General features: G+C 51.9%; 1 protein-coding gene across 1 annotated transcript; it reads left to right on the plus strand.

Annotated features, from left to right (window-relative positions):
- The first annotated feature begins 14 nt into the window (after positions 1-14).
- Positions 15-24093, plus strand: PPP1R10 (protein phosphatase 1 regulatory subunit 10). Its single transcript, XM_085564978.1, has 19 exons — positions 15-1059; positions 5509-5627; positions 5716-5802; positions 6770-6905; positions 7488-7539; positions 7836-7913; positions 8009-8179; positions 8580-8679; positions 9106-9215; positions 9503-9603; positions 10258-10402; positions 11073-11228; positions 12059-12305; positions 13835-13910; positions 13997-14194; positions 15184-15298; positions 16855-16941; positions 18344-18784; positions 22310-24093. Exons 2-19 carry the CDS (start codon positions 5521-5523, stop codon positions 22417-22419), a joined length of 2517 nt encoding a protein of 838 aa, XP_085421104.1. The 5' UTR covers positions 15-1059; positions 5509-5520; the 3' UTR covers positions 22420-24093.
- Positions 24094-24098: the final 5 nt, after the last annotated feature.

Raw genomic sequence — 24098 nt, forward strand, 5'->3', positions numbered from 1 at the left:
GCGCTGCGGCCGCCATTCTGAGGGCTGGTGGAGGTGAGTAACGAGCTGCGCTGGGCCGGGGCTTTGCGGGCTGGGGAGGGGCGCGGGGGGGTTTTCCCTGTTCTTTTTTTGGCTTGAAGGGGCTGTTGTAACGCCAAGCTTCGTTTGCTGGGGGAAAAGCGCGGCTCGCCCCGTCCCGAAGCCCCTCCGAGGCCGCCGCCGCCCTCAGGGCTGAGCTCCCCCCCCTTCCAAGGGCGTTTCCTCGTTATTTTTTTTTCCTTTTTCCCCCCTTTAAAGCTCTAAATTCTCCCCGGGGATAACAGCTTCTAATCGTTTCGTGTCTTTTCTTCTTCGCTTCTAATTTCTTTTTTTTTTTTTCCCAATTTTTCCCTTTTTTTTTTGTCGTTATGCCCATCCCCCACCTCTCCCCTCCCCCCCTTTTATTTCTCCTTTCCCCGCTCCAGGTTTGGTTGGTCTTGAGAGACGCCGTCGCCTTTGCCACGAGAGAAAAACCAATACAAACAATACAAAATACAATACAAAACGCCAACAAAACAACAAAAAAAATATATATCCACCAAAGAGGGGAAGGAAAAAAGCAGGTTTTCTGTCCCCCTTTGCCGTGAAGAGCCGCCGCAGCCTCTCCGTCCTTTGGACCGTCCTTGGAAGCCGTTCCAAACCCGAAGGAAACTGCCACTTTAAAAAACATATTTCCCTCTTCTTCCCCCCCCCCCAAAAAAAAAACAAAAACAAAGGCAAAACCCACTTTTTTTTTCGAGCAAAAAAAAAAAAACCCAAGCAACTTTTTTTTTTAAATTTTTTTTTTTTTTTTGGTTTCTAGCTCGACCGGTTTAGCTCGATCCACTCCTTTAGGGCTTTAAAAAACAAACAAAACCCAAGGAAAACAAAAAAATACTTTAAAAAAAAATACCAAAATACCCGTCAAGCTGCAAAAAAAAAGTTGCTGCGTTTTTTTTAAAGCCATGATTAAAATCAAACGAATTTTTTGGCTCTAACACCACCTCCAAATGCCAAAATCCAAACCTTGAAGCGCTGTCGGCTGAGAAAAAAAATTGGATAGTAAGTGTTGAATTTTCAGCAGGATCCCCCCCCACCCTTTAAAAATACAAGAAAAAACCCTTTAAAAAGTTATTTATTTGTCACAAAGAGCAAAACTAGCGGGAGGAAGATCCCCCCGTGTGCTTGAGGAGGACGTGGGCTGTGCCAAAAGGTGGTGAAAATGGAAATTTTGGGGGGATTTCGGGAGAAAAAAGCGGTTTCGGAGGAGGAGGGGTCCACGAGCAGCTCCCACGGTTTAAAAAAACAAAATCCCGCAAAAAAAAAAAAAAAACAACCCAAAAACCTCCTTAAAAAAAGCTGGAAAATGGCCCCAAAAAAAGCAAAAAAACCGAAAAAAATCGCGCGGTGGGGGAGACGGAATTTGGGGAATTTTCGGGGCATTCCCGGCGAGCAATCTGTACATAAAGATTGCAAAAAATATAGAAAAAAAAAATCAAAAAGGGAGGTGGTGGGGGGGGGAAAGGGAGGAAAAAAAAAACGCGCGGAGGGGGGGAGATTGGAAATTTCCAAAAAAAAAGAAACAAGCTGATTTCTTTCCTATTTTTATTTTTTAGGTGCCATTTTAGGATTGTTTTTTGCGCTGAGAAACGCGGGGTGGGGAGGGAAGGGGTACAAAAAAATCGAGGTTTTTGGGGTTCGGCTGAAATGGGGGTTTGGGGGGTGGCGATCTAGCAATAAAGGTTGCTAGGCAGGCCGAGCTTTTCCCAAATTCGGATTTTTTCCCCTCAGAAATTCACTTTAAAGCGTTCCCCCCCCTTCCCCTCAGAGCCTCTCCCTGGGCAGCCCCAAAATGGCGCCCGCTCTTTGTTTTGCCCGAATTCGGAATTTTTCCCCTCATTCCTCCGCGGCTTTGGGGTTTTTGTTACAGCTCCGACCCCCACGACGATTTCCTAACCCCCCTCCTTTAAATTCCTTCATTTGGCGGGGTTAAATGCCAATTTTTTGGGGAATTTTAACATTTCATTGGTGGGGGAAAAGGGGCTTTAACGCGTTTCTCTTTGTCGCTTGTGTCTGTGTGTCCCCCCCGCTTTTTAAACCCCAAAAATTCCTCAAAAATCCCTGAAAATTCCTTTAAAACCCCCGAATTTGGGTTTTTTTCCCCAGCTCTAAAATGGCGCCGAGGCCTCACCGTTGATGCCCCTCCCACCGTGGGGCCCCCCCTTAAAATTCCATTTTTTACCCCTCAAATCCCTTTTTTTCCCCCCAAAATCCCTTTTTTAACCCCCCCTTCCACCCACAGGACCCACAAAATGCTCTTTTTTCCCCTTTTTTCCACAGGATTTTAATTTTTTTTCTTCCTCTGTTCCCTTTTCCTTTTTTTCTTTTTATTTCTTTTTTTTTTTTTTTTTTTTTTTTTTGTGGGTTTATTTTTGGGGGGGTTTTGGGGAATTTGGGAATGTCCTGGAGCTTTTGATAACTTTGAATTTATCGTGACAGGGAAATGCTACCACTGGGCTTCACCCCCCTTTCCTCACACACACCAAAACCAACCAAAAAAAGAAAAACAAAAAAAAAAAAAAGGAATTTTGGGAGGGAAAACACCCCCAAAACTCCATTTTTTTCCCCGATTTTCAATGGTTTTGCCCCGTTTTTGCAGCTTAGGAAGCTTTACTTCAGCAAAGGGAGGGAACAGCCACAGCCGGGTAAGCAAAAAAATTCCTTTTTTTTTTTTTTTTTTGGGCTTAATTCCATTTCACGGCCTTTGGATCCAGGGTTTTTAAACATCCAAAATTCCCTTTTTTCCCCCCTTTTCCCTCTCCTGGTGCATGCGGCAGTCGGGAGTTGGGCTTTTCCTCCTTTTTTACCCCCAAAATTTCACAGGTTTGGGTAAAAAACCGCAGAGATCTCTGGAGAATTCAGATTTTTGATAAATCCGTTTATTTGGCTTGAATTCCCCCCAAATTCTCCCTTTTCTCCCCAGTGGTAGCATTTCCTATTGGGGGGGGGCACAGGCAGCCTCTCCCTAAATTTCCCCCCCCAAAAAAATCCATTTTTGGGGGGTAAAATGAGTCAAAAATGCTGTAAAATCCGAATTTCGGGGAGGGGAGGGTCAGACCTTGACCCACCCCTCAATTTAACGAGCTGGGAATTGTCCCCCCTTCAAAAATGGGATTTTTTCCCCCTTTTTGGGGGGATTTTTTTCCTTTTTGGGGGATTTTGGGGTCCCCCAGCTCCTTTAAGGGGGGGCAGGTGGGGCTTTGCCAAGGTGGGACCCCAAAAATCTTTTGGGGGAGGGGGTTTTGCCCCTCCCCCACTGCTGGGACCCCCTGTTCATTTTTGGTGGTGGGGTCAAAGGTCACAGTGAGAATTTGGGGTTAAATCTCCCAATTTTGGGGTTTCCCATTTCATTTTTTGGGGGGGTTGTGCTGGTTTAACTCTCTTGTGTCTTTGCAGAGGGGTGGTGTTGCTGACCCCCCCCCTAATTAATCTCATAATTGGGGGCTGGATAATTAATTAACACTGAGGGGAGCATGTAACAACCCCCAGCTCCGGGTGCTGCCCCCACCCCAAAAATTGAGGTTTTTTCACCCCAAAAATCGAGATTTTTGTGAGATTTTAACCCCAAAAAACCTCTCCAGCTCCTTCGCCTGCCCTCGTTAAGGAATCTAGGTCATAATTAAGCTTTAATTAGTGGTGATTAATGATGTCAGAGCCTGAAATTCCCCCAGGAAGGGGGGGAGGGGGGCCTGGATTGGGGTCAATGAGCGTCGGGTCATTAAGGGGGGGGTTTGGCCTTCATTAACGAGGTGTTAATTAACGGCTGGTTCATTAGTCAGAGGGTTTAATTATGGCCTGAGACTGGGGGTGTGTGACACCCCCAAATGTGGCCCCTCCTCAAATGGCAGCTTGTTAATTAACCCCTGGTTAATTAACCTTGGGGGAGGGTTGTGATTGAAAAGCCCCCCCTGGACCCTCGTTCTGCTTGTTAATTAACAAAAAATTAATGAAATTAAGGGGGGAAAACTGGTGGGAATGACAGATTTTTGTCTGTTTATTTGTTAATGGGTTTAATTCACTTTTAAATTAAAAATGTGATGGGGGGTGAACTCGGGGTTTGTGTCCTCCCCATGGTGTGACCCTAAATCCTCATCCTGTGTTCATATTTTAATTAATTTCTTTATTAATCAATAAATGAGCTCATTGGAATGACATGAGAGGGGGAGGGGGGCTGTGACTCCCCCCAGTTTCTCTTGGGGGGTCTCTGGGACCCTTTTTGGGGTCGTTTTCCAGCTTTTTGGGGTCATTTTCCAGCTTGTTGAGGTTGGTTTCGGAGCTGTTGCAGCGATTTCCCAATTTTGGGTTGAACTTCTCACTTTTATTGTGCTTTTCCATCATTTTAGGGTCGATTTCCAGCTTTTTGGGGTCTTTTCCTGCTTTTTGGGGCCAATTTCCTGCTTTTTAAAACTCTTTTCCATCTTGGGGGCAGTTTCCAGCTCTTTGAGGTTGATTTCCTTTTTTTTAGTGGTGTTTTCCCATTTTTTAGTGGTGTTTTCCCATTTTTAGTGGTGTTTTCCCATTTTTAATAGTGTTTTCCAGCTTTCTGGGGTGCTTCTCCAGTTTTTTGGGTTCATTTCCAGCTCTTGAGTTTGATTTCCTCTTTTTTTGGTGTTGATTTCCAGCTTTTGGGGATTGTTTTCCTCCTTTTTGGGACAGAATTCTCAGGTTTTGGGGTGATTTTCCAGCTTTCGGGGTGCTGGTTAGCTTTTTGAGTCGTATTTCCAGCTTTTTGTGGTTGATTCCCACCTTTTCAGGGTTGTTTCCAGTATTTTGATGCATTTCTCCAACATTTGGAGTTAATTTCCCTCATTTTGAGATCCATTTCCTGCCTTTTACATTTGATTTCCTTCTTTTTGAGGTTGATTTCATGAACTTTCTGGGGTTGTTTTCCACTTCTTTAGCTTCATTTCCCTTTTTTAGGCTTGCTTTTCATCTTTTAGTGTAAATTCCTCATTTTCAGGATCAATTTCCCCACATTTGGGGTTATTCCCCACCTTTTTGAGGTCCATTTCCTCCTTTTTAGTGCAAATTTCCCTATTTTATTGCCATTTTTCTCTCACCTCTCATTTGACCCCCAGAAGTTTTGCATATCGTGATTTTCCACCTCTCCTCTCACTCCTAACTCTGTTTTTCCCCATTTCTTTCCCCATTTCTTTCCCTGTTTCTTTATTTGTTTCTCCCTCTTTTCCCTCCCCTTTTTTTACTGTTTATTCACATTCTTTCCCCTTTTTTTTCTCAGCTTTTTCTTATTATTTCCTATTTTTTCCTGTTTTTTCCCATTCTTTACCCTTTTCCCTCCCTATTTTTCCCATTCTTTACCCTTTTTTCCTGTTTTTTCCCCTTTTTTCCCCAGTTTTTTCCCCTCCTTTCCCATTTTTTCCTGTTTTTTCCCATTCTTTCTCTTTTTATTCTCATTTTTCTCATTTTTTCCCATTTTCCTCTTTTTTCCAGGCCGTTCCTGCCATGGGCTCCGGCCCCATCGACCCCAAGGAGCTCCTCAAGGGCCTCGATTGTTTCCTGGGCCGGGATGGGGAGGTCAAAACCATGGATGGCATCTCCAAAATATTCAGGTCAGACCCAAAACCCTCCGTTTTCAGAGCTTTGCACCCTTTTTTTGGGATTTGTGACCGCTAATTGTTATTAATTGCTGTTAATTAGCCTCATGAAGGACTCGCAGAAGATGGTGAGTCGCTGCATTTACCTGAACATCCTCCTGCAGACCCGGGCCCAGGACATCCTGGCCAAGTAAGCACCTGAAAAATGGCATTTTTCTGGGGATTTTGGGCAAATTCGGGTGGGTTCGGGTTGGTTCAAGGTTTTCCTGGCCAGATCCTGCCAGAATTCCAACTTTTTTCCCTCAGATTTCTTCCTCAGACCTAGTAAGCACATGGAAAAATGGGATTTTTGAGGGGATTTTGGGTAGATTCCTGGTTTCCCCAGCCAGATCCGGGCAGAATTCCAACTTTTTTCCCTCAGATTTCATCCTCAGACCTAGTAAACACGTGGGAAAACTGGATTTTTGAGGGGATTTTGGGGAAATTTGGGTGGGTTTCAAGGTTTTCCTGGCCAGATCCTTCCAGAATCCTGACTTTTTTCCCTCAGATTTAATCCTCAGACCTACCAAGCACATGATAAAATGGGATTTTTGAGGGGATTTTGGGGAAATTTGGGTAGGTTTGGGTGGATTTTGAGGTCTTCCTGGACAGATCCTTCCAGAATTCCAACTTTTTTCCCTCAGGTTCATCCTACCTTAGAAACCACATAGAAAATTGAATTTTAGGTGGATTTTGACAGGATATTTTTGGATTTTGGGTGGATTTTGACAGAATTAAGGTTTTCTCAGCTGGATCTGGACACAATTCCCGCTTTTTCCCCTCAGGTTCATCCTGCCTTAGTAACCACACGGAAAATTGAATTTCAGGTGGATTTTGACAGGATATTTTTGGATTTAGGCAGAATTCGACAGGGTTTTATTTGGATTTCAGCGGGATTTTGGCAGCATTAATGTTTTCCCAGCTGGATCTGGACACAATTCCCACTTTTCCCCTCAGGTTCATCCTGGCTCAGTAACCCCATGGAAAATTGAATTTCAGGTGGATTTTTTTGGATTTAGGCAGAATTTGACAGGGTTTTATTTGGATTTCAGCGGGATTTTGGCAGCATTAATGTTTTCCCAGCTGGATCTGTGCACAATTCCCACTTTTCCCCCCAGGTTCATCCGGATCGGGGGCTACAAGCTGCTCAACACGTGGCTGACGGGCTCCAAGGCCAACAACAACGTCCCCTTCCTGCAGCAGCTGCTGCTCACCCTGCAGCACCTCCCGCTCACCGTCGACCACCTCAAGCAGGTCTGGGCACCCTTGGGTGGCACCTGGGGCAGCACAGCTGGCTTTGGGGACAGCACAGCTGGCTTTCAGGACGCTCGGGTGGCTTTTGGCACTCCCAGAGTGGCTTTTGTCTCATTTAAAGTGACTTTTTTTTCTATTTAAGGCCCTTGTAGTCGCTTTGGGGACACTGGGATGGCACTTGGGGACCCTCAGGTGGCATTTAGGGACCCTCAGGTGGCACTTGGGGACATCACAGCTGGCTTTCAGGACGCTCGGGTGGCTTTTGGCACTCCCAGAGTGGCTTTTGTCTCATTTAAAGTGATTTTTTTCTATTTAAGGCCCTTGTAGTTGCTTTGGGGACACTGGGATGGCACTTGGGGATACTCAGGTGGCACCTGGGGACATCGCAGGTGGCTTTTGGGAGTCCCAGAGTGGCTTTTGTCACTGCTGAGGGGGTTTTGTCCCACTCCAAAGTGATTTTGATGTCACTTAAGGCCCTTCTGGGGGCTTTGGGGACACTGGGGTGGCTTTTGGGAGTCCCAGAGTGGCTTTTGTCACCTCTGGTGTCCCTTTGTCCCCCCTGAGCCCCCGTTTCCTTTGCAGAACAACACGGCCAAGCTGGTGAAGCAGCTCAGCAAGTCCAGCGACGATGAGGGTGAGCAGGGTTCCCCAAAAAACCCCAAAATCCCCCTGAGACCCCCAAAAACCTCCCTGAAGCACCCCAAAATCTCCCTGAGAACCCACAAAACCCCACCTGAGATCCCCCAAAACCCCCTCAGGCCCCCCAAAAATCAGCACTGATCCCTCTGAAAACCCCAAACCCCCCCTGAAATCCCCCAAAACTGCCCTTGGACCCCCCAAATCCCCCCTAAACCTCCTCTAGGTCCCCCTCCCCACCCCTGCTTGATTAATCCCTGATTAATTAATGATTAATCCTAATTAACCCCTCAGAGCTCCGGCGCCTGGCCTCCATCCTGGTCAGCGACTGGATGGGGGTGATCCGCTCCCAGAGCAGCTCTCAACCCACAGGTGAGCCCCAAAATCCCCCAAAATTCCCCCAAAAACTCCCCAGAATCCCTTCCAAAATTCCCCTGAAATCCCCTCACCCCCTTTTCCCACCCCAGAACGGGATAAGAAGAAGAGGAAAGAGGAAAACAAAAGCAAAACCCCAGTCCCGGAGAAGCCCCAGGAGACCAAAAACGAGGCCAAAAATGAGGAAATTCCCGAAAAAAAACGGGAAAAACCCAAATCCCTGCGGACCACGGCCCCCAGCCACGCCAAGTTCCGCTCCACAGGTGGGATTTGGGGCTGGTTTGGGTATTTTTTTGGGTAGTTAGGAGTGGTTTTAAGGGAAATTTGGGTTGGTTTTAGGAATTTGGGGTTGATTTGGGCTGTTTTAGGGGAGTTTGGGGTGGTTTTTGGGAATTTAGGGCTGGTTTTAAGGGAAATTTGGGGCTGGTTTTGGGATTTTGAGGCTCTTCTGAGGAATTTGTGCTAAAACTGGGGAACTTGGGATGGGTTTGGAGCTCGCTGAGGGAAATTTGAGACGGATTTGGGGTTGATTTTGGGGAATTCGGAGCTCAAGCTCCACTGTTGGGGTTTTAACAATTCGGGGCCATTTTAGGGCTGTTTTTTGAGCTGTTTGGGGGATTTTTGGGGCTGTTTTGGGGATTTCTGAGCCTTTATTCCCCTCAGGGCTGGAGCTGGAGACGCCGTCGCTGGTGCCATTGAAGAAACTGAATTCGGCCTCGTCTGACAAATACAACCTGAAACCCGTCCCGGTGAAGAGACAGAGGTGGGATTTGGGGGGATTTTAGGGGATTTTGGGCCAATTTTGGGGTTTCAGAGCCATTTTGGGGTCTCAGAGCTGCTTTTGGGGCTGATTTGGGGGAATTTTTGGAGATTTTTGGGGCTGGTTTGAGGCAGTTCTGGAGATGTTTCAGGATTATTTTGGGGGTGGTTTTGGGTTTTTTTTTTGGGGTGCTTTTGGGGTTTTGGGGTTGGTTTTGGGGATATTTTGGAGGTCTCTGAGCCATTTTGAGGTGCAGTTTTAGGGGTGGTTTTGGGGTCACTTTAGGGGTGGCTTCAGGGTGTTTTTGGGACAATCTCAGGTATCTCTTTTGGGGACATTTTCAGGGGATGGGTTTGGGGCCATTTTGAGGGAAATTTCAGGGGTTTTGGGGTGGTTTTGGGGGGTCCTGACCCTTTTTCCTCCCCCCAGCGCCCCGACAGCCCCCGGGGAGGCTCCTCTGGCAGAGAAGAAATACAAACCCCTGAACACGGCCCCAAACGCGGCCAAGGAGATCAAAGTGAAGATCATCCCCCCGCAGCGTGAGTTTGGGGCATTTGGGGGCTTTTGGTGCCATTTTGGGGTTGATTCTGGTGCCATTTTGGAGTCATTTTGGTGCCATTTGGGATTCTTTTTAGGGCAGATTTGGGCACCATTTTGAGGCAGGTTTGGGACTCGTTTTGGGGTGAATTTGGGGGGGTTTGTGATCCTTTTTAGGGCAGATATGGGCACCATTTTCAGGGCAATTTGGGCACCATTTTAAGGCAGGTTTGGGACCTGTTTTGGGGTGAATTTGGGGTTTTTTGGTGACCTCTCTCTGCTCCCCCAGCCATGGAAGGCCTCGGGTTCCTGGATGCCCTGAACTCAGCGCCCGTCCCCGGCATCAAAATCAAAAAGAAGAAGAAAGTTCTGTCCCCAACAGCAGCCAAGGTGAGGGACATTTTGGGACACTTTAGGAAAACTTTAAAAGCCATTTTTAGAGGTACCTCAAATCCCTTTTTGGGGACACTTTGGGGGTTATTTCAGGCACACTTTTAGGGGCTAATTTGTAAATATTTTGAATAATTTTTTAAGAACACTTGGGGTAATTTGTAGACCATTTTGAGACCATTTTTGGGGCCATTTTGTTGCAGTTTTAAATCCTTTTTTGGAGACGTTGTGTGGATTTTTAGGATGCCAATTTTGGGGCCATTTTGGGAACAACTTGAGGACCATTTTGGGGACACTTTGGCTGCCGTTTTGGGCACGCTTTGAGTCCCTTTCTGTGGGACAATTTGGCTGCCATTTTGAGAGCACTACAGACGCCATTTTGTGGACACCTCATGAGCCATTTTCTGCACACTTTGAGGCCCTTTTTGGGGACACTAAGTCTCTTCCCAGTGACCACTTTGGCAGCCATTTTGTGGCCTCTTTGGCTGCCATTTTGAGCACACTTTAAGTCCCTTTCTGTCAGCCAATTTGGCTGCCATTTTGAGAGTGCCACAGGCGCCATTTTGTGAACGCCTCATGAACCATTTGTGGAACACTTTGGGAGTCATTTTGGGGTGAAACCACCCCGTTCTGACCCACCTTGTGCCCCTCCAGCCCAGCCCCTTCGAGGGGAAGCCGGCGCCGGAGCCCAGCACGGCCAAACCCTCGTCCCCAGAGCCGGCGGCCGCGGAGCCCATGGACACGGACCGGCCGGGGACGCCGGTGCCGGCCATCGAGGTGCCTGAGCCCATGGACACCGGTACAGCCTGGGGGGGTTTGGGGGGTTTTGGGATGGTTTCTGCAGGTTTGGGACAATTTGAGTGGGATTGGAGCTGTTTAGGGTCAGTTTGGGAGGATTTGGGGGAGTTTGAGAGAGTTTAGGGTGGTCTGGGGACAGTTTTTGTGGGGCTGGGGACAGTTTGGGTGGGATTTGGGCTGTTTAGGGTCAGTTTGGGAGAGTTTAGGGTGTGTTTGGTGACAGTTTGGGGATGCTTTGTGTGGGTTTGGGACAGTTTGAGTGGGATTTGGGCTGTTTATGGTCAGTTTGGGGGAGTTTGGGATAGTTTAGCATGGGTTTGGGGACAATTTGGGGATGCTTTGTGTGGGTTTGGGACAGTTTGGGTGGGATTGGGGCTGTTTAGGGTCAGTTTGGGAGAGTTTAGGGTGTGTTTGGGGATGCTTTGTGTGGGTTTGGGGACAGTTTGGGTGGGATTGGGGCTTTTTAGGGTCATTTTGGGGGGGTTTGGGGCCATTTTAGGAGCACTCTCAGTCCCTTTCTCAGGACCATCAGGAGCCACTTTGCGTCCCTCCCCGCCAACGACCCCAGGGCCCGTTTTGGTGTCACTTTGCCCCTCCCCGGGTGCCATTTTGGGCTCAAACCCCTCATTTTTGGGCTCCCCCTTTGCTGATCCCTCCTGCCATCCCCTCAGGCTCGTCAGAGGCCGGGGCTGACCCCAAGGCCACCGACGTCCCCTCCGAGGGCGGCACAGCCCCGCGCAGGACCCGCAAGAAGAAATCGGTGTCGTGGCCCGAGGAGGGGCGGCTGCGCGAGTATTTCTACTTCGAGCTGGACGAGACCGAGCGGGGTGAGCCCCAAACGGCCGGGATTCACCCCAAAACGCCCGGGAGAGGAGCTCAGGGGCCATTCCGGGATCCTTTCGGGGCCGTTTTGTGGGAGGCTTTGGGCCCCGTTTTGTGGGACCCTCTGGGCGCCATTTTGGGGTTGCTTACAGGGACATTTTGTGGGAACATTGAGTGCCATTTTAGGGACAATTTAGACCCCTTTTTACAAGCACATTTTGTGGGAACATTTGGTGTCCTTTTGGAATCATTTTAGGGACAATTTAAGCCCCGTTTTTTGGGACCCTGTGGGCGCAATCTTGAGATGTTTTACAGGGACATTCTGTGGGAACATTTGGTCCCATTTTGGAATCATTTTAGAGACAGTTTGGGTTCCCTTTTGAGAACATTTTAGGGAACATTTTATGGATACTTTGGGTGCCATTTCAGGAAGATTTGGGTCCCTTTTTGGGAGCAATTTCTGTCTGTTTTTGTGGGACAGTTGGGTGCCATTTTGTGGGCACTTTGGGCCCCATTTTGTGGACACTTTAAAACCCATTTTATGGGTACTTTAAAACCCTTTTCATGGACACTTTGGGCCCCATTTTGTGGACACTTTGGACACCATTTTGTGGACACTCTGGGCTCCATTTTGTGGACACTTTGGACACCATTTTCTGAGCACATCAAGTCCCTTTTTGTGACCACTTTAAGTGCCATTTTGCAAACCCTTTGGCCGCCATTTTGAAACCCCTTTGGCTGCCATTTTGAAACATTTCCAACCCGGCCAACCCAGAACAAGACAAACCCCACGATTTCCTCCCAAACTGATCCCAAACTTGCTCCCCCCTCACAGTGAACGTGAACAAGATCAAGGACTTTGGCGAGGCGGCCAAGCGGGAGATGCTGAAGGACCGGCACGCCTTCGAGACGGCGCGGCGCCTCAGCCACGACTCCATGGAGGAGAAGGTGCCCTGGCTGTACCCCAAGGCCCTGGATCTGCCGGCGCCGCTCGTCATCCCCGGCAGCGGCAGCCGCGAGCGCTTCACGCAGGCCGAGCGCGTCAAGGGCATCCTGCAGGAGATCTTCCTCTCCAAGGAGAGGTGAGGGAGGCGTTTTGGGGGCGTTTCTGGGGATTTTGGGGGGGTGGCGCCTCCCAGATCCCCTCTTGGCGATGGGGAATGGGAGATTTGTGGTGTTCTGAGCCCAAATGTCAGGGTGGTGAAGGTGATTTGGGGCTGTTTTGTGAGGGCTTTGGGCGCCATTTTGTGAGGGCTTTGGGCGCCATTTTGTGAGGGCTTTGGGCACCATTTTGTGAGGGCTTTGGGCGCCATTTTGTGAGGGCTTTGGGCACCATTTTGTGAGGGCTTTGGGCGCCATTTTGTGGGGACTTTTGGTGCCATTTTGTGGGGACTTCAGGGGTTATTTTGTGAGGGCTTTGGGCGCCATTTTGTGAGGGCTTTGGGGGCTGTTCTGGGGACACTTTGGGCACCGTTTTGTGAGGGTTCTGGAATCCATTTTGTGAGAGCTTTGGGGGTCATTTTGTAGCGACTTTGGAGTCCATTTTTTGGAGACTTAAAGGATCATTTTGTGAGGGTTTTGGGGTCGATTTTTTGAGGGCTTTGGTGCTGTTTTGTGAGGGCTTTGGGCACCATTTTGTGATGACTTTGGAGTCCATTTTTGTCAAGGCTTCGGACACCATTTTGTGAGGGCTTTGGAGGCACTTGGGTGCCATTTTTGTGATGGCTTTGGACACCATTTTGTGAGGGCTTTGGACACCATTTTGTGAGGGCTTTGGGTGCCATTTTGTGAGGACTTGGGGCCATCCTGAGGATGCTCTGGGAAACATTCTGGAGTCATTTTGGCGACAGGTTATTGACTACTTTGGGAACACTTTGAGACTCTTTCTGGGACATTTTGGGAGTACATTGCAGGCCTTTTTGGAGGTCATTTTAGGAACACTTTAAATCCCTTTTTGGGATATTTTGGGTGCAGTTTTAGGAGCACTTTTTGGGGCCAATTTTGGGATGCTTTGGGCACCATTTTGGGGATGATTTGAGCCTCTTTTTGGGGAGGCTCTGAGTCTTTTTTTAGCTTTTGGTGCCAATTTCATGGACATTTTAGGTGCTTACTATGTCACTTTGAGCCTCTTTTTGGAGACCATTTTGGGGAACATTTTGGGTGCATATTGGGACCATTCTGAAGGACACCCAAGCTTGTGGAGAATTCAATATTTCTGGCACAGGCAGAACTGGAAAACCTGACCCTAGAAATGTGGGCCCCCAATGAGAAAAAATGAGAAAAAAGGGGCAAAAATGGGTGGAAAATGGGAAAAAAATGAGATAAAAGGGTAAAACCCAGGGGAAAATGGGGAAAATTAGAAAAAGGGACAAAAATGAGGGGAAAAGGGAGGGAAATGGGGAAAAAAAGAAAAAAAAAAGGCAAAACCCCAGCAAAACTGGAGGGAAATGGGAAAAAAAAATGAGGAAAAAAATGAGGAAAAAAAATGAGGAAAAAAATGAGGAAAAAAATGAGAACGAAGGGCAAAAGCAGGGGGAAAATGGTAAAAAATGAGAAAAAAAAAATCCTTTGTGATCCCAGAAAAACCCACTGAGCTTTTTTCACCCCTCAGCATTCCCGACAGCCCCCACGAGCCCGACCCGGAATCCTACGAGCCGCTCCCACCCAAACTCATCCCCTTGGACGAGGTAAGCTCTGGGAAAACAAAACAACCCCCAAAAAAGTTAAAAAACCCCGAAGTGCCGTTCCTGACCCCCCGTTTGTGCCCCCCCAGGACTGCTCGGGCGAGGACGGGGCCTATCCCGAGGGGCTGGATCCCGGGAATTCCGCCGCCTCCCCGGAGCCGGGCGCGGGGGCCAAGCTGCCCCCGGTCCTTGCCAACCTCATGGGCAGCGTCGGGGCGGGCAAGGGCCCCCCAGGACCCCCCCAAAACGCCCCCATCAACATGCAGGAGATCCTCAGCTCCATCATGGTAACCCCCCAAAAAACGGGCCGCCACGAAATTTGGGGAGGGTGGGGCACAAATCGGCGGGGGGGGGGGGGGGTCACCCCCGTCGTGGGAATCCCAAAATTGGGATTTGGGGTTATAAATTGGGGATCACCCCCCATCCTTTGAACCCCAAATTTGGGGTGCTTCACAATCTGGCGGGGGGTGGTGGGAAAGGTCATAAATTGGGGATCACCACCAAAATTGGGACATCCTCCTGATGTGCCACCCACCCCAAAATCTGTGGGGTCACACACTGGGGGGGAATAAAAGGGTGGGACCCCCATTTTCCCTTTTCCCCACTGTGTTCTTTCCCTAATTCCCCCTTTTTTCCCTCTTTTCCTGTCTTCTCCCCACCTTTTTTACCCCTTTACCCCCTTCGTCCTTTTTTCCCTAGCTGTTGCCTTTTTTCCCTGTTTTTCCATATTTTTTTCTCCTATTTTTTCTTGGTTTTTACCTTTATTCCTTTTTTTTTTCCCATTTTTGCCTGGGTTTTGCCCTTTTTTCTCATTTTTTCCTCATTTCCCCCCCTTTTGACCCTTTTTTCTCATTTTTTCTCTGTTCCCCCCCATTTTTACCCTTTTTTCTAATTTTCTCCCCATTTCCCCAAATTTTTATCCTTTTTTCTCATTCTTTCTCCCATTTCCCCCCCTTTTTACCCTTTTTTCTCAGTTTTTCTCCCGTTTTCCCTCGTTTTTACCCTTTTTTCTCCCAATTCCCCCATTTCTACCCTTTTTTCTCATTTTTTCTCCCATTTCCCCCCCATTTTTACCTTTTTTTCTCACTTTTTCTCCCATTTCCCCCCATTTTTACCCTTTTTTCTCATTCTTTCTCCCGTTTTCCCCCTTTTTTCTCATTTTTTCTCCCATTTTCCCCCTTTTTTCTCATTCTTTCTCCCGTTTTCCCCCTTTTTTCTCATTCTTTCTCCCGTTTTCCCCCTTTTTTCTCATTTTGTGCCGTTTCTCTCCCCGCAGGGCGGCCCCAGCAGCCACAAGGCCGAGGAGCTGCTGAAGCAGCCGGACTACTCGGACAAGATCAAACACCTGCTGGGCAACCTGGGCAGCCAGCCGCCGGGGGGGCCCGGGGGAGGTGAGGGACACCTGGGGGACACCCGGGGACACCTTGGGGACAGCTGGGGACAGCCGGGGACACCTTGGGGACAGCTTTGGGACAGCTGGGGACACCCGGAGACACCATCCTGGGGTTCTGACAGGGATAGCAGAGAGCTCTGGGCTTGGGGACAGCTGGGGACACCTTGGGGACACCCAGAGACACCTTGGGGACAGCTTGAGGACAGCTGGGGACAGCCTGGGGACACCCAGAGACACCATCCTGGGGTTCTGACAGGGATAGCAGAGAGCTCTGGGCTTGGGGACACCCAGAGACACCTTGGGGACACCCGGGGACACCCGGGGACACCTTGGGGACAGCTGGGGACAGCCGGGGACACCTTGGGGACAGCTTTGGGACAGCTGGGGACACCCGGAGACACCATCCTGGGGTTCTGACAGGGATAGCAGAGAGCTCTGGGCTTGGGGACACCTTGGGGACAGCTGGGGACAGGCTGGGGACACCTTGGGGACACCCAGAGACACCTTGGGGACACTCAAAGACACCTTGGGGACACCCGGAGACACCTTGGGGACACTCAAAGACACCTTGGGGACACCCAGAGACACCTTGGGGACAGCTGGGGACAGCTTGGGGACAGCTTGGGGACAGCTGGGGACATCCAGGGACAGCTTGGGGACACTTTGGGGACACCCGGAGACACCATCCTGGGGTTCTGACAGGGATAGCAGAGAGCTCTGACCCTGGGGACACCCAGAGACACCTTGGGGACACCCGGAGACACCTTGGGGACAGCTGGGGACATCCAGGGACAGCTTGGGGACACCTTGGGGACACCCGGACACACCATCCTGGGGTTCTGACAGGGATAGCAGAGAGCTCTGACCCTGGGGACAGGCTGGGGACATCTTGGGGAGACCCTCTGGACGCTGTCCTGGGGTCCCCACGGGGGTTTTGGGGTGCTCAGGGCTTGGGGACACATCTGGGGACACAATCTCCAATTCTAGGGAGATACTGGGGTTGTCCCTGTCTTGGGAACACCCTGGGGACACCCTGGAGATGCTGTCCTGGGGTCCCCACGGGGATTTTGGGGTGTTCTGGGCTTGGGGACACATCTGGGGAAAAATTTGGGGACATTGGCTCCAGTCCTAGGGAGAATATTTGGGATACTCAGGGCTTGGGGACACATCTGGGGACAATGTCCAGTGTCCCTGACAGGGATTTTGGGGTGCTCTGGGCAACTGGGGACACCCCCTAAAATTGGGGTGACCTGGGGCAGGTGTCCCTTAAATTTGGGGTCACCTGGGGGTCCCTTAAAGGGGAAAGACCCCCTAAATTTGGGGGTCTCTAAATTGGGGTCACCTCCCCTTAAATTGGGGTAAATTTAGTAGTGTCTAAATTGAGGTCATCACCTCCTTAATTTGGGGGTCTCTAAATTGGGGTCACCGCATTAATTTGGGGTGAATTTGGGGGTCTCTGAATTGAGGTGACCCAGGGTGTCCCCACCCCCCTTTGGGGGGTGTTTTGGGGTCCCCCTGACCCCGTTTTTTTTGTTTTTTCCCCCATTTCTGCAGTTCCCCACGGGCTGCTGGGCCCCGGCCCCATGAACGGCTTCCCCCCCCCCAAGATGCAGCACTTCCCCCCGGGGGGGCCCATGCCGGGTAAGCGCCCCCTCCCCAAATTACCAAACCCCCCAAAATCCCCAAAAATCCAAAAAAAATCCCCCAAAAAACCAAACTCCCGAAAAATGCCTGAAAAAATCCCCCAAAACTTTAAAAAATCCCCAAAAATCCAAAAAAAATCCCAAAGAAACCAAACTCCCACAAAAATACCAAAAATGCCTAAAAAATCCCACAAAACTTTAAAAAAATCCCCAAAACTCCCCAAAAATCCAAAACACCCAGAAAAATAACAAAAAATCCCCCAAAATTTTTTTAAATCCCCAAAAAATACAAAAATAACTCCCAGAAGTGACCCAAAAAATCCTAAAAAAATACCAAAAATCCAAAACACCCAGAAAAATAAAAAATCCCCCAAAAATTTTTAAAAATCGCCAAAAAATACAAAAATAACCCTTAGAACTGACCCCAAAACTCCTAAAAACATCCCAAAAAATCCCAAAAATCCAAAACACCCAGAAAAATAAAAAATTCCCCCAAAATGTTTTTGAAATCCCCAAAAAATACAAAAATAACCCTCAGAACTGACCCAAAAAATCCCAAAAAAATCCCAAAAAATCCCAAAAAAATCCAAAAAAAATCCCAAAAACATCCCCAAAAAAATCCCCAAAAAAATCCCAAAAAATCCCAAAAACTCCCCAAAAAATCCAAAAAAAATCCCAAAAAATCCCAAGAAAATCCCCAAGAATCCCCAAAAATCCCCAAAAAAATCCCCAAAAAAATCCCCAAAAAAATCCCCAAAAATCCCCAAAAAAATCCCAAAAATCCCCAAAAAATCCCCAAAAAATCCCCAAAAAATCCCAAAAACTCACAAAAAATCCCAAAAAAATCCCCCAAAATCCCCCAAAATCCCCAAAAAATCCCAAAAATCCCCAAAAAATCCCCAAAAATCCCCAAAACTCCCCACTCTCCCCACACTCCCCACACTCCCCACACTCCCCACAGTCCCCACCCTCCCCACGCTCCCCACGCTCCCCACACTCCCCACACTCACTCCCCACACTCCCCACTCTCCCCACGCTCCCCACGCTCCCCACAGTCCCCACAGTCCCCACCCTCCCCACGCTCCCCACTCTCCCCACACTCCCCACACTCACTCCCCACACTCCCCACACTCCCCACACTCCCCACTCTCCCCACGCTCCCCACGCTCCCCACAGTCCCCACAGTCCCCACCCTCCCCACGCTCCCCACTCTCCCCACTCTCCCCATGCTCACTCCCCACTCTCCCCACACTCACTCCCCACCCTCCCCACGCTCCCCACCCTCCCCACACTCACTCCCCACTCTCCCCACACTCACTCCCCACACTCACTCCCCACCCTCCCCACACTCACTCCCCACGCTCCCCGCCCCGCTGTAACGCGCTCTCCTCTCTCCGCAGGCCCGCACGGCGGCGGCGGCGCCGGGGGCGGCCCGGGGCTCCCCCCGGGGCTGCCGGGGGCTCCGCGGCTGCTGGGGCCGCCCCCCCCCCGCGGCGGCGACTTCTGGGGGGAGGGGCCGGACGGGGCCGGGGGGGGCGGGGGCGGCCTGCGGGGGGGCCCCCCCGCCGGCGGGGGCGGGGGGGGGATGCGCGGGGGGGGCGGGGGGGGGCCGCCCCCTCCCCCGTTCCACCGGCCGCCCCCCCGCGGGGGTCGCGGCGGCGCCGAGCCCCCCCCGCCCCCCCCGTACCGCTGCCGGGGCGGGGGCGGCGGCCGCAGCGGGGGACCCCCCCCCAGCGGCGGCGGCGGCGGCGGGGGGGGGGGGTCCCGGGGCGGGCCCCCCCACGGCGAGCACGGCCGGGAGCACCCCCCGCCCCGGGGCCACGGCGGCGGCCACGGCGGAGGTAAATTGGGGGGGGGCGCCTGGCTCTGGGGGGGGCCCGGCCCCGCCTGGGAGGGGCCCGTGGGCGCCCCCTCCCCCCCGCCCCCGCCCTTCCTGCCCCCCCGCTGGAGGGGGGGCGGCGGCGGCGAGCCCCCTCCCCCCCACCACCCCCCGCCCCCCCCCATGCAGCCCCTGGAGCCCCCCGGGCCCTGGGGGAGGGGCCACGACTGGCGCAGACCCCCCATGGGGCTCTGAGCGGGGGAGGGGCTGGGGGAGACCCCCCCCGAAATGGGGGTGAGGGACCCCCCCTGAAATGGGGGTGAGACCCCCCCTGAAATGGGGGTGAGGGACCCCCCCGAAACGGGGGTGAGGGACCCCCCCCGAAATGGGGGTGAGACCCCCCCCCGAAATGGGGGTGAGGGACCCCCCTGAAATGGGGGTGAGGGACCCCCCCCGAAATGGGGGTGAGGGACCCCCCCCGAAATTGGGGTGAGACCCCCCCAAATTGGGGCTGAGAGGGACCCACCCCAAAATCGGGCTGAGACCCCCAAAAATCGGGCTGAGAGGGACCCACCCCAAAATGGGGCTGAGACCCCCCCCAAAATCGGGCTGAGACCCCCAAAAATAGGGCTGAGAGGGACCCACCCCAAAATGGGGGTGATGGTGGTGAGGGACCCCCCAAAATGGGGCTGAGGGACCCCAAATGGGGCTGAGACCCCCCCCCAAAATGGGGATGAGACCCCCCTAAAATGGGGATGAGACCCCCCAAAATGTGCCTGAAGGCAGAATGAGACCCCCCCCACCCCTAAACTGGGGGTGGTGGTGGTGAGGGACCCCCCCCAAAAAGGGCAGGGAGGAGTTCTGGAGTTCCCCTCAGCAGTGGGGAAAACCCTCCCCGCCCCCGCCCCAAAATGGCTCCAGGGCAGCGAGGGACCCCTCCCCAAAACGGGGGTGATGGCGGTGAGGGACCCCTCCCCAAAACGGGGGTGATGGCGGTGAGGGACCCCCCCCAAAAATGGCAGTGAGGAGTTCTGGAGTTGCCCCCAGAAATGGGGAAAATCCTCCCCCACCCCAAAATGGCTCCAGGGCAGTGAGGGACCCCTCCCCAAAATGGCTGAAAGACCCCCTGCCCCAAAATGGCTGAAAGAGCCCTTAAAATGGGGAGGGACCCCCCAAAAATGGGGAGGGACCCCGCCCCTGATGGCGGCTGTGGTGGGAGGGGCCGCGGGGCATGCTGGGAGTTGTAGTTTGGTGGCCGGTGGTGAGCAGGGCATGCTGGGAGTTGTAGTTTGGTGCCTGCAAAGCGGCCGCGAGGCATGCTGGGAAGGGAGACGGGTGTGGCAAAACGGCTGCATAGGCCGCTGGGAGTTGTAGTTCTGGACTTGTGGGCACAGAGGATGCTGGGAGTTGTAGTTTGGGTGCTGTGGGGGGTGGTGGGAGTCGGGAGCAGCTCCTCACTGGAGGCCACTGAGGCCTGGTGGGGGTGTGGCTGTGGTGCGGGGGATTCTGGGAACCGTAGTTCAGCTTCTGGGGGGCACCGAAGCATGCTGGGAGTTGTAGTTCAGCCCCAGGTGTGCTGCAGGCCTTAACGGTGGGGCCTAAACCCGGCGCTAACACAACCGCAAGGGCTGCTGGGAGCTGTAGTTCCGCAGTTGTGGGCAGCAAGGCATGATGGGAGTTGTAGTTCAGCTCCCAGGCCACTGAAGGCCTAAGGGGGCCTAAACCTGCGGTTTTTAACTGGAGAGCAAGGCTCGCTGGGAGCTGTAGTTCATTTCCCATCGAGCCAGCAAAGGATGCTGGGAGCTGTAGTTCATTTCCCATCGAGCCAGCAAAGGATGCTGGGAGTTGTAGTTCATTTCCCATTGAGCCAGCAAAGGATGCTGGGAGCTGTAGTTCATTTTCCATCGAGCCAGCAAAGGATGCTGGGAGCTGTAGTTCATTTTCCATCGAGCCAGCAGAGGATGCTGGGAGTTGTAGTTAATTTCCTATCAAGCCAGCAGAGGATGCTGGGAGCTGTAGTTCATTTTCCATCGAGCCAGCAAAGGATGCTGGGAGTTGTAGTTCGACTCTCGAGGGCCCTGAGGCGGCCGGTGGGGCCTAAGCCTGGCTCTGATTTGACAGCAAGGCATGCTGGGAGCTGTAGTTCATGCCGTGGTGGCACAGAGGATGCTGGGAGTTGTAGTTCGGGGCTTGGGGTCCCCCCTCACCCAAAATCCACCCAGCCCCTCCCAGTTGTGGGGACAGGGACCCTGCTGCCCCCAGCCCCAAAATCCCCGTTTTTCACCCCGTTTTGTCCTCCCGCGGCCACTCCGGACTCGACCCAGGAGCGTTTTGGGGCTGGGGGTTCACCCCCCTCCCCTCTAACCCTGCAAAATCCTCGTTAAAAAAACCCAAATCCTCCTTAAAAACCCCAAAATCCTTTAAAAAAACCCTCGAAATTCTCTTAGAAACCCAAAATCCTCCTTGGAAACCCCAAAATCCGCTTTAAAAACCCCAAAATCCGTCTTAAGCCCCCCAAAATTCTGTCTCCATCCTCTTCCCGGCTGTGAGGCTGCTCTGGGTCCATTTTGGGGCCGGTTTTTGGTTATTTTGGGGTCAGGGGTTCACCCCCTTCTCTTTAAGCCCCCCAGATCCTCCTGAAACCCCCCAAAATTCTCTTTAAAACCCCCAAAATTCTCTTTTGATGCCCTTTTTAACCCCTTCCTCCCACAGCCGCCATGTTGGGCCTGCCCTGGCACCATTTTTGGGCCATTTTTTGGCAATTTTGGGGCCTTTTTGGGGTCAGGGGTTCACCCCCTTCACCTCCACCCTCCAAGATCCTCCTTAAATCCCCAAAATCTCCTTAAAACTCCCCAAAACCCCCCAAAATCGTGTCCCCCATCCTCCTCACAGAGCCGCCATCTTGAGGCCTGCTTTGGGGCCATTCTGGGGCCATTTCTGGTGAATTTTGGGGCCATTTTGGGCAATTTTGGGACCATTTGGGGTCAGGGGTTTACCCCCCTCCTACTTGAACCCCAAAATCTCCTTTAAACCCCCCAAAATTCGTGTCGCCATCCTCCTCTCCCTCACAGACCCGCCGCCATTTTGAGGCCATCCTGGAGCCATTTTGGGCCTTTTTGGGGCCATTTTGGGCCTTTTTGGGGCCACTTGGGAACATTTTGGGCTCAGGGGTTCACCCCCTTCCCTTTTAACCCCCAAAACTCTCCTCAAACCTCCCAAAATCCTCCCAAAACCCCCCAAAATCACGTCCCCACCGCCCTCACCCGGCCGCCATTTTGAGGCCGTGCCGGAGCCATTTTGGGGCCGTTTTTGAGCCATTTTGGACAATTTTGGGGCCGTTTTCTGTGGATTTTGGGGCCGTTTCTGTGGATTTTGGGGTCGTTCTCTACCCCTGACCTTTTTAACCCTTTCCTCCCCTGTCCCCTGCGGAGCCGCCGGTGCCGGGGCGGCTCCGGGCCGCTTTTGGGGCCGTTTTTGGGGCCGTTTTGGGCCGTTTTGGGGCCGGGGGCCGGCGCCTGACGCGCCCCCCCCCTTTTGTCTCCCCCAGACATGTCGAGCCGCGCCGTGTGCCGCCACTTCATGCTCAAGGGCAGCTGCAGGTACGAGAACAACTGTGCCTTCTACCACCCCGGCGTCAACGGGCCCCCCCTGCCCTGACCCCAAAAACCCCCAAATCCACCCCAAAAACCCGCCCCGCCCCGCTTATGGCTTCCGTGAGGCCTCGGGGGGGAAAACGGCGGAAAAAACGGAGAAAAAAGGGGAAAAAAAAGCAAATTACGGCGGTGCGGTGGCGGCGGTGGTGGGGTTTGGGGGGGGAGGTGGAGAGTTGGGGTGAAAATTGGAAATCTGGGGCAAAAATTGGAGTTTAGGGTGGAAAACGCTCCTTTAAGGGGTGGAAATTGGAATTTTTGGGGAGGATTTGTCAGTTTTAGAGCAGAAATTGGAATTTTGGGGAGGATTTGTCAGTTTTGGGGCAGAAATTGGAACTTTGGGCAGGAATTGTCAGTTTTAGGGCAGAAATTGGAATTTTGGGGAGGAATTGTCAGTTTTGGGGCAGAAATTTGAATTTAAGGGGGAAAAATTGGAATTCAGGGGTGTAAAGTGTAAGTTAAGGGTGCAAATCCTCCCAAGGGACAGAAATTTTCATTTACGGGGCCAAAATTCAAATTTTTGGGGTGGAAGTTGGAGTTCTGTGGGGAAATTGTTACTTTTGGGGCAGAAATGTGAATTTCAGCGGTGGAGATTGGAATTTTGGGGGTGGAATTCCATCCCCAGGGGCAGAAATTCTCTGAGGAGTAAAAATTGTCATTTATGGGGTGAAAATCCTCATTATTGGGGCAGAACTTGTCATTTATGTGGTGGAAATTCCAATTTCTGGGTTAAAATCCCTCCCCAAGGGGTAAAATATTTAATTTTTGGGGCAGAAATAGCCGATTTTGGGGCAAAATCTGATTTATGTGCTGCAAATTTCCCCCTTAGGGGTAAAAATTGTCACTTTTGGGGTAGAAAAATCGTCATTTTTGGGGCTTAACCTCTTCAGGGCTTAAAACAAAATATCCCAATTTTTGGGTAAAAAACTTCAATTTTGGGGGCAAAACATCTGCCCCTGGGTCAGGAATTCCCATTTTGGGGCAGGAATTCTCATTTTTGGGGCACAGATTTCAATTTTTGGGGCACAAATTCCCATTTTTGGGGCACAAATTCCCATTTTGGGGCAGGAATTCTCATTTTTGGGGCACAGATTTCGATTTTTGGGGCACAAATTCCCATTTTTGGGGGCACAAATTCCCACTTTTGGGGCGAAATTTTTCCTTTTTTGGGGTTCCAGCACCCTCAGGGCTCAAAACTTTTAAATTTTGGGTCAAACCCTTCCATTTCCAGCACCCGAACGCCCCCCCAGGACCTCCCCTCCCCCACCCCGGGGTGCCCCTCCCCCTTTGCGGGGGGGCTGGACCCCCCCAAAAGGTGACGTCACCCGGGGGGGGGGAGGGGAGATCGCCGGTTATTAATTACTCGTTAACGATTATTTATTCATCGCCACCACCCCTCCCCCACCGGGTCCAGCTCTGCCCCATTTTGGGGGGGGGGGGAGGGGATGAGGGGCTTTCCCCTCCCCCACCCCGCCCCTCCCCCTCAGCCGGGGCCGCCGCCCCTCCCCCACTCCCCTCCCCCTCTCGCCGCCGCCGCCCGGGGTGGGGGAGGGGCGGGTGGGGGAGGGGCCGCGCCGGGCGCCGTTTTCTGTGAAAACTTTGGCCGGGGGGAGGGGCCGCCCCCCCCCCCTTTTGTATATTTTGTACATTATTAATAAAGTTTGGGGAGAAACCCCGGAAACGAGA

The sequence above is a fragment of the Lonchura striata genome, chromosome 35 (assembly GCF_050655825.1).
Source record: "Lonchura striata isolate lonStrDom1 chromosome 35, ASM5065582v1, whole genome shotgun sequence".
Classification (NCBI taxonomy): Eukaryota; Metazoa; Chordata; class Aves; order Passeriformes; family Estrildidae; genus Lonchura; species Lonchura striata.

Coding starts and splice junctions, on each gene's coding strand:
- PPP1R10 (XM_085564978.1), top strand. CDS start 5,521: ATGGGCTCCGGCCCCATCGACCCCAAGGAGCTCCTCAAGGGCCTCGAT. Junction 9,216..9,502: donor GAAGATCATCCCCCCGCAGC/GTGAGTTTGGGG, acceptor CTGCTCCCCCAG/CCATGGAAGGCCTCGGGTTC. Junction 10,403..11,072: donor GCCTGAGCCCATGGACACCG/GTACAGCCTGGG, acceptor CCATCCCCTCAG/GCTCGTCAGAGGCCGGGGCT.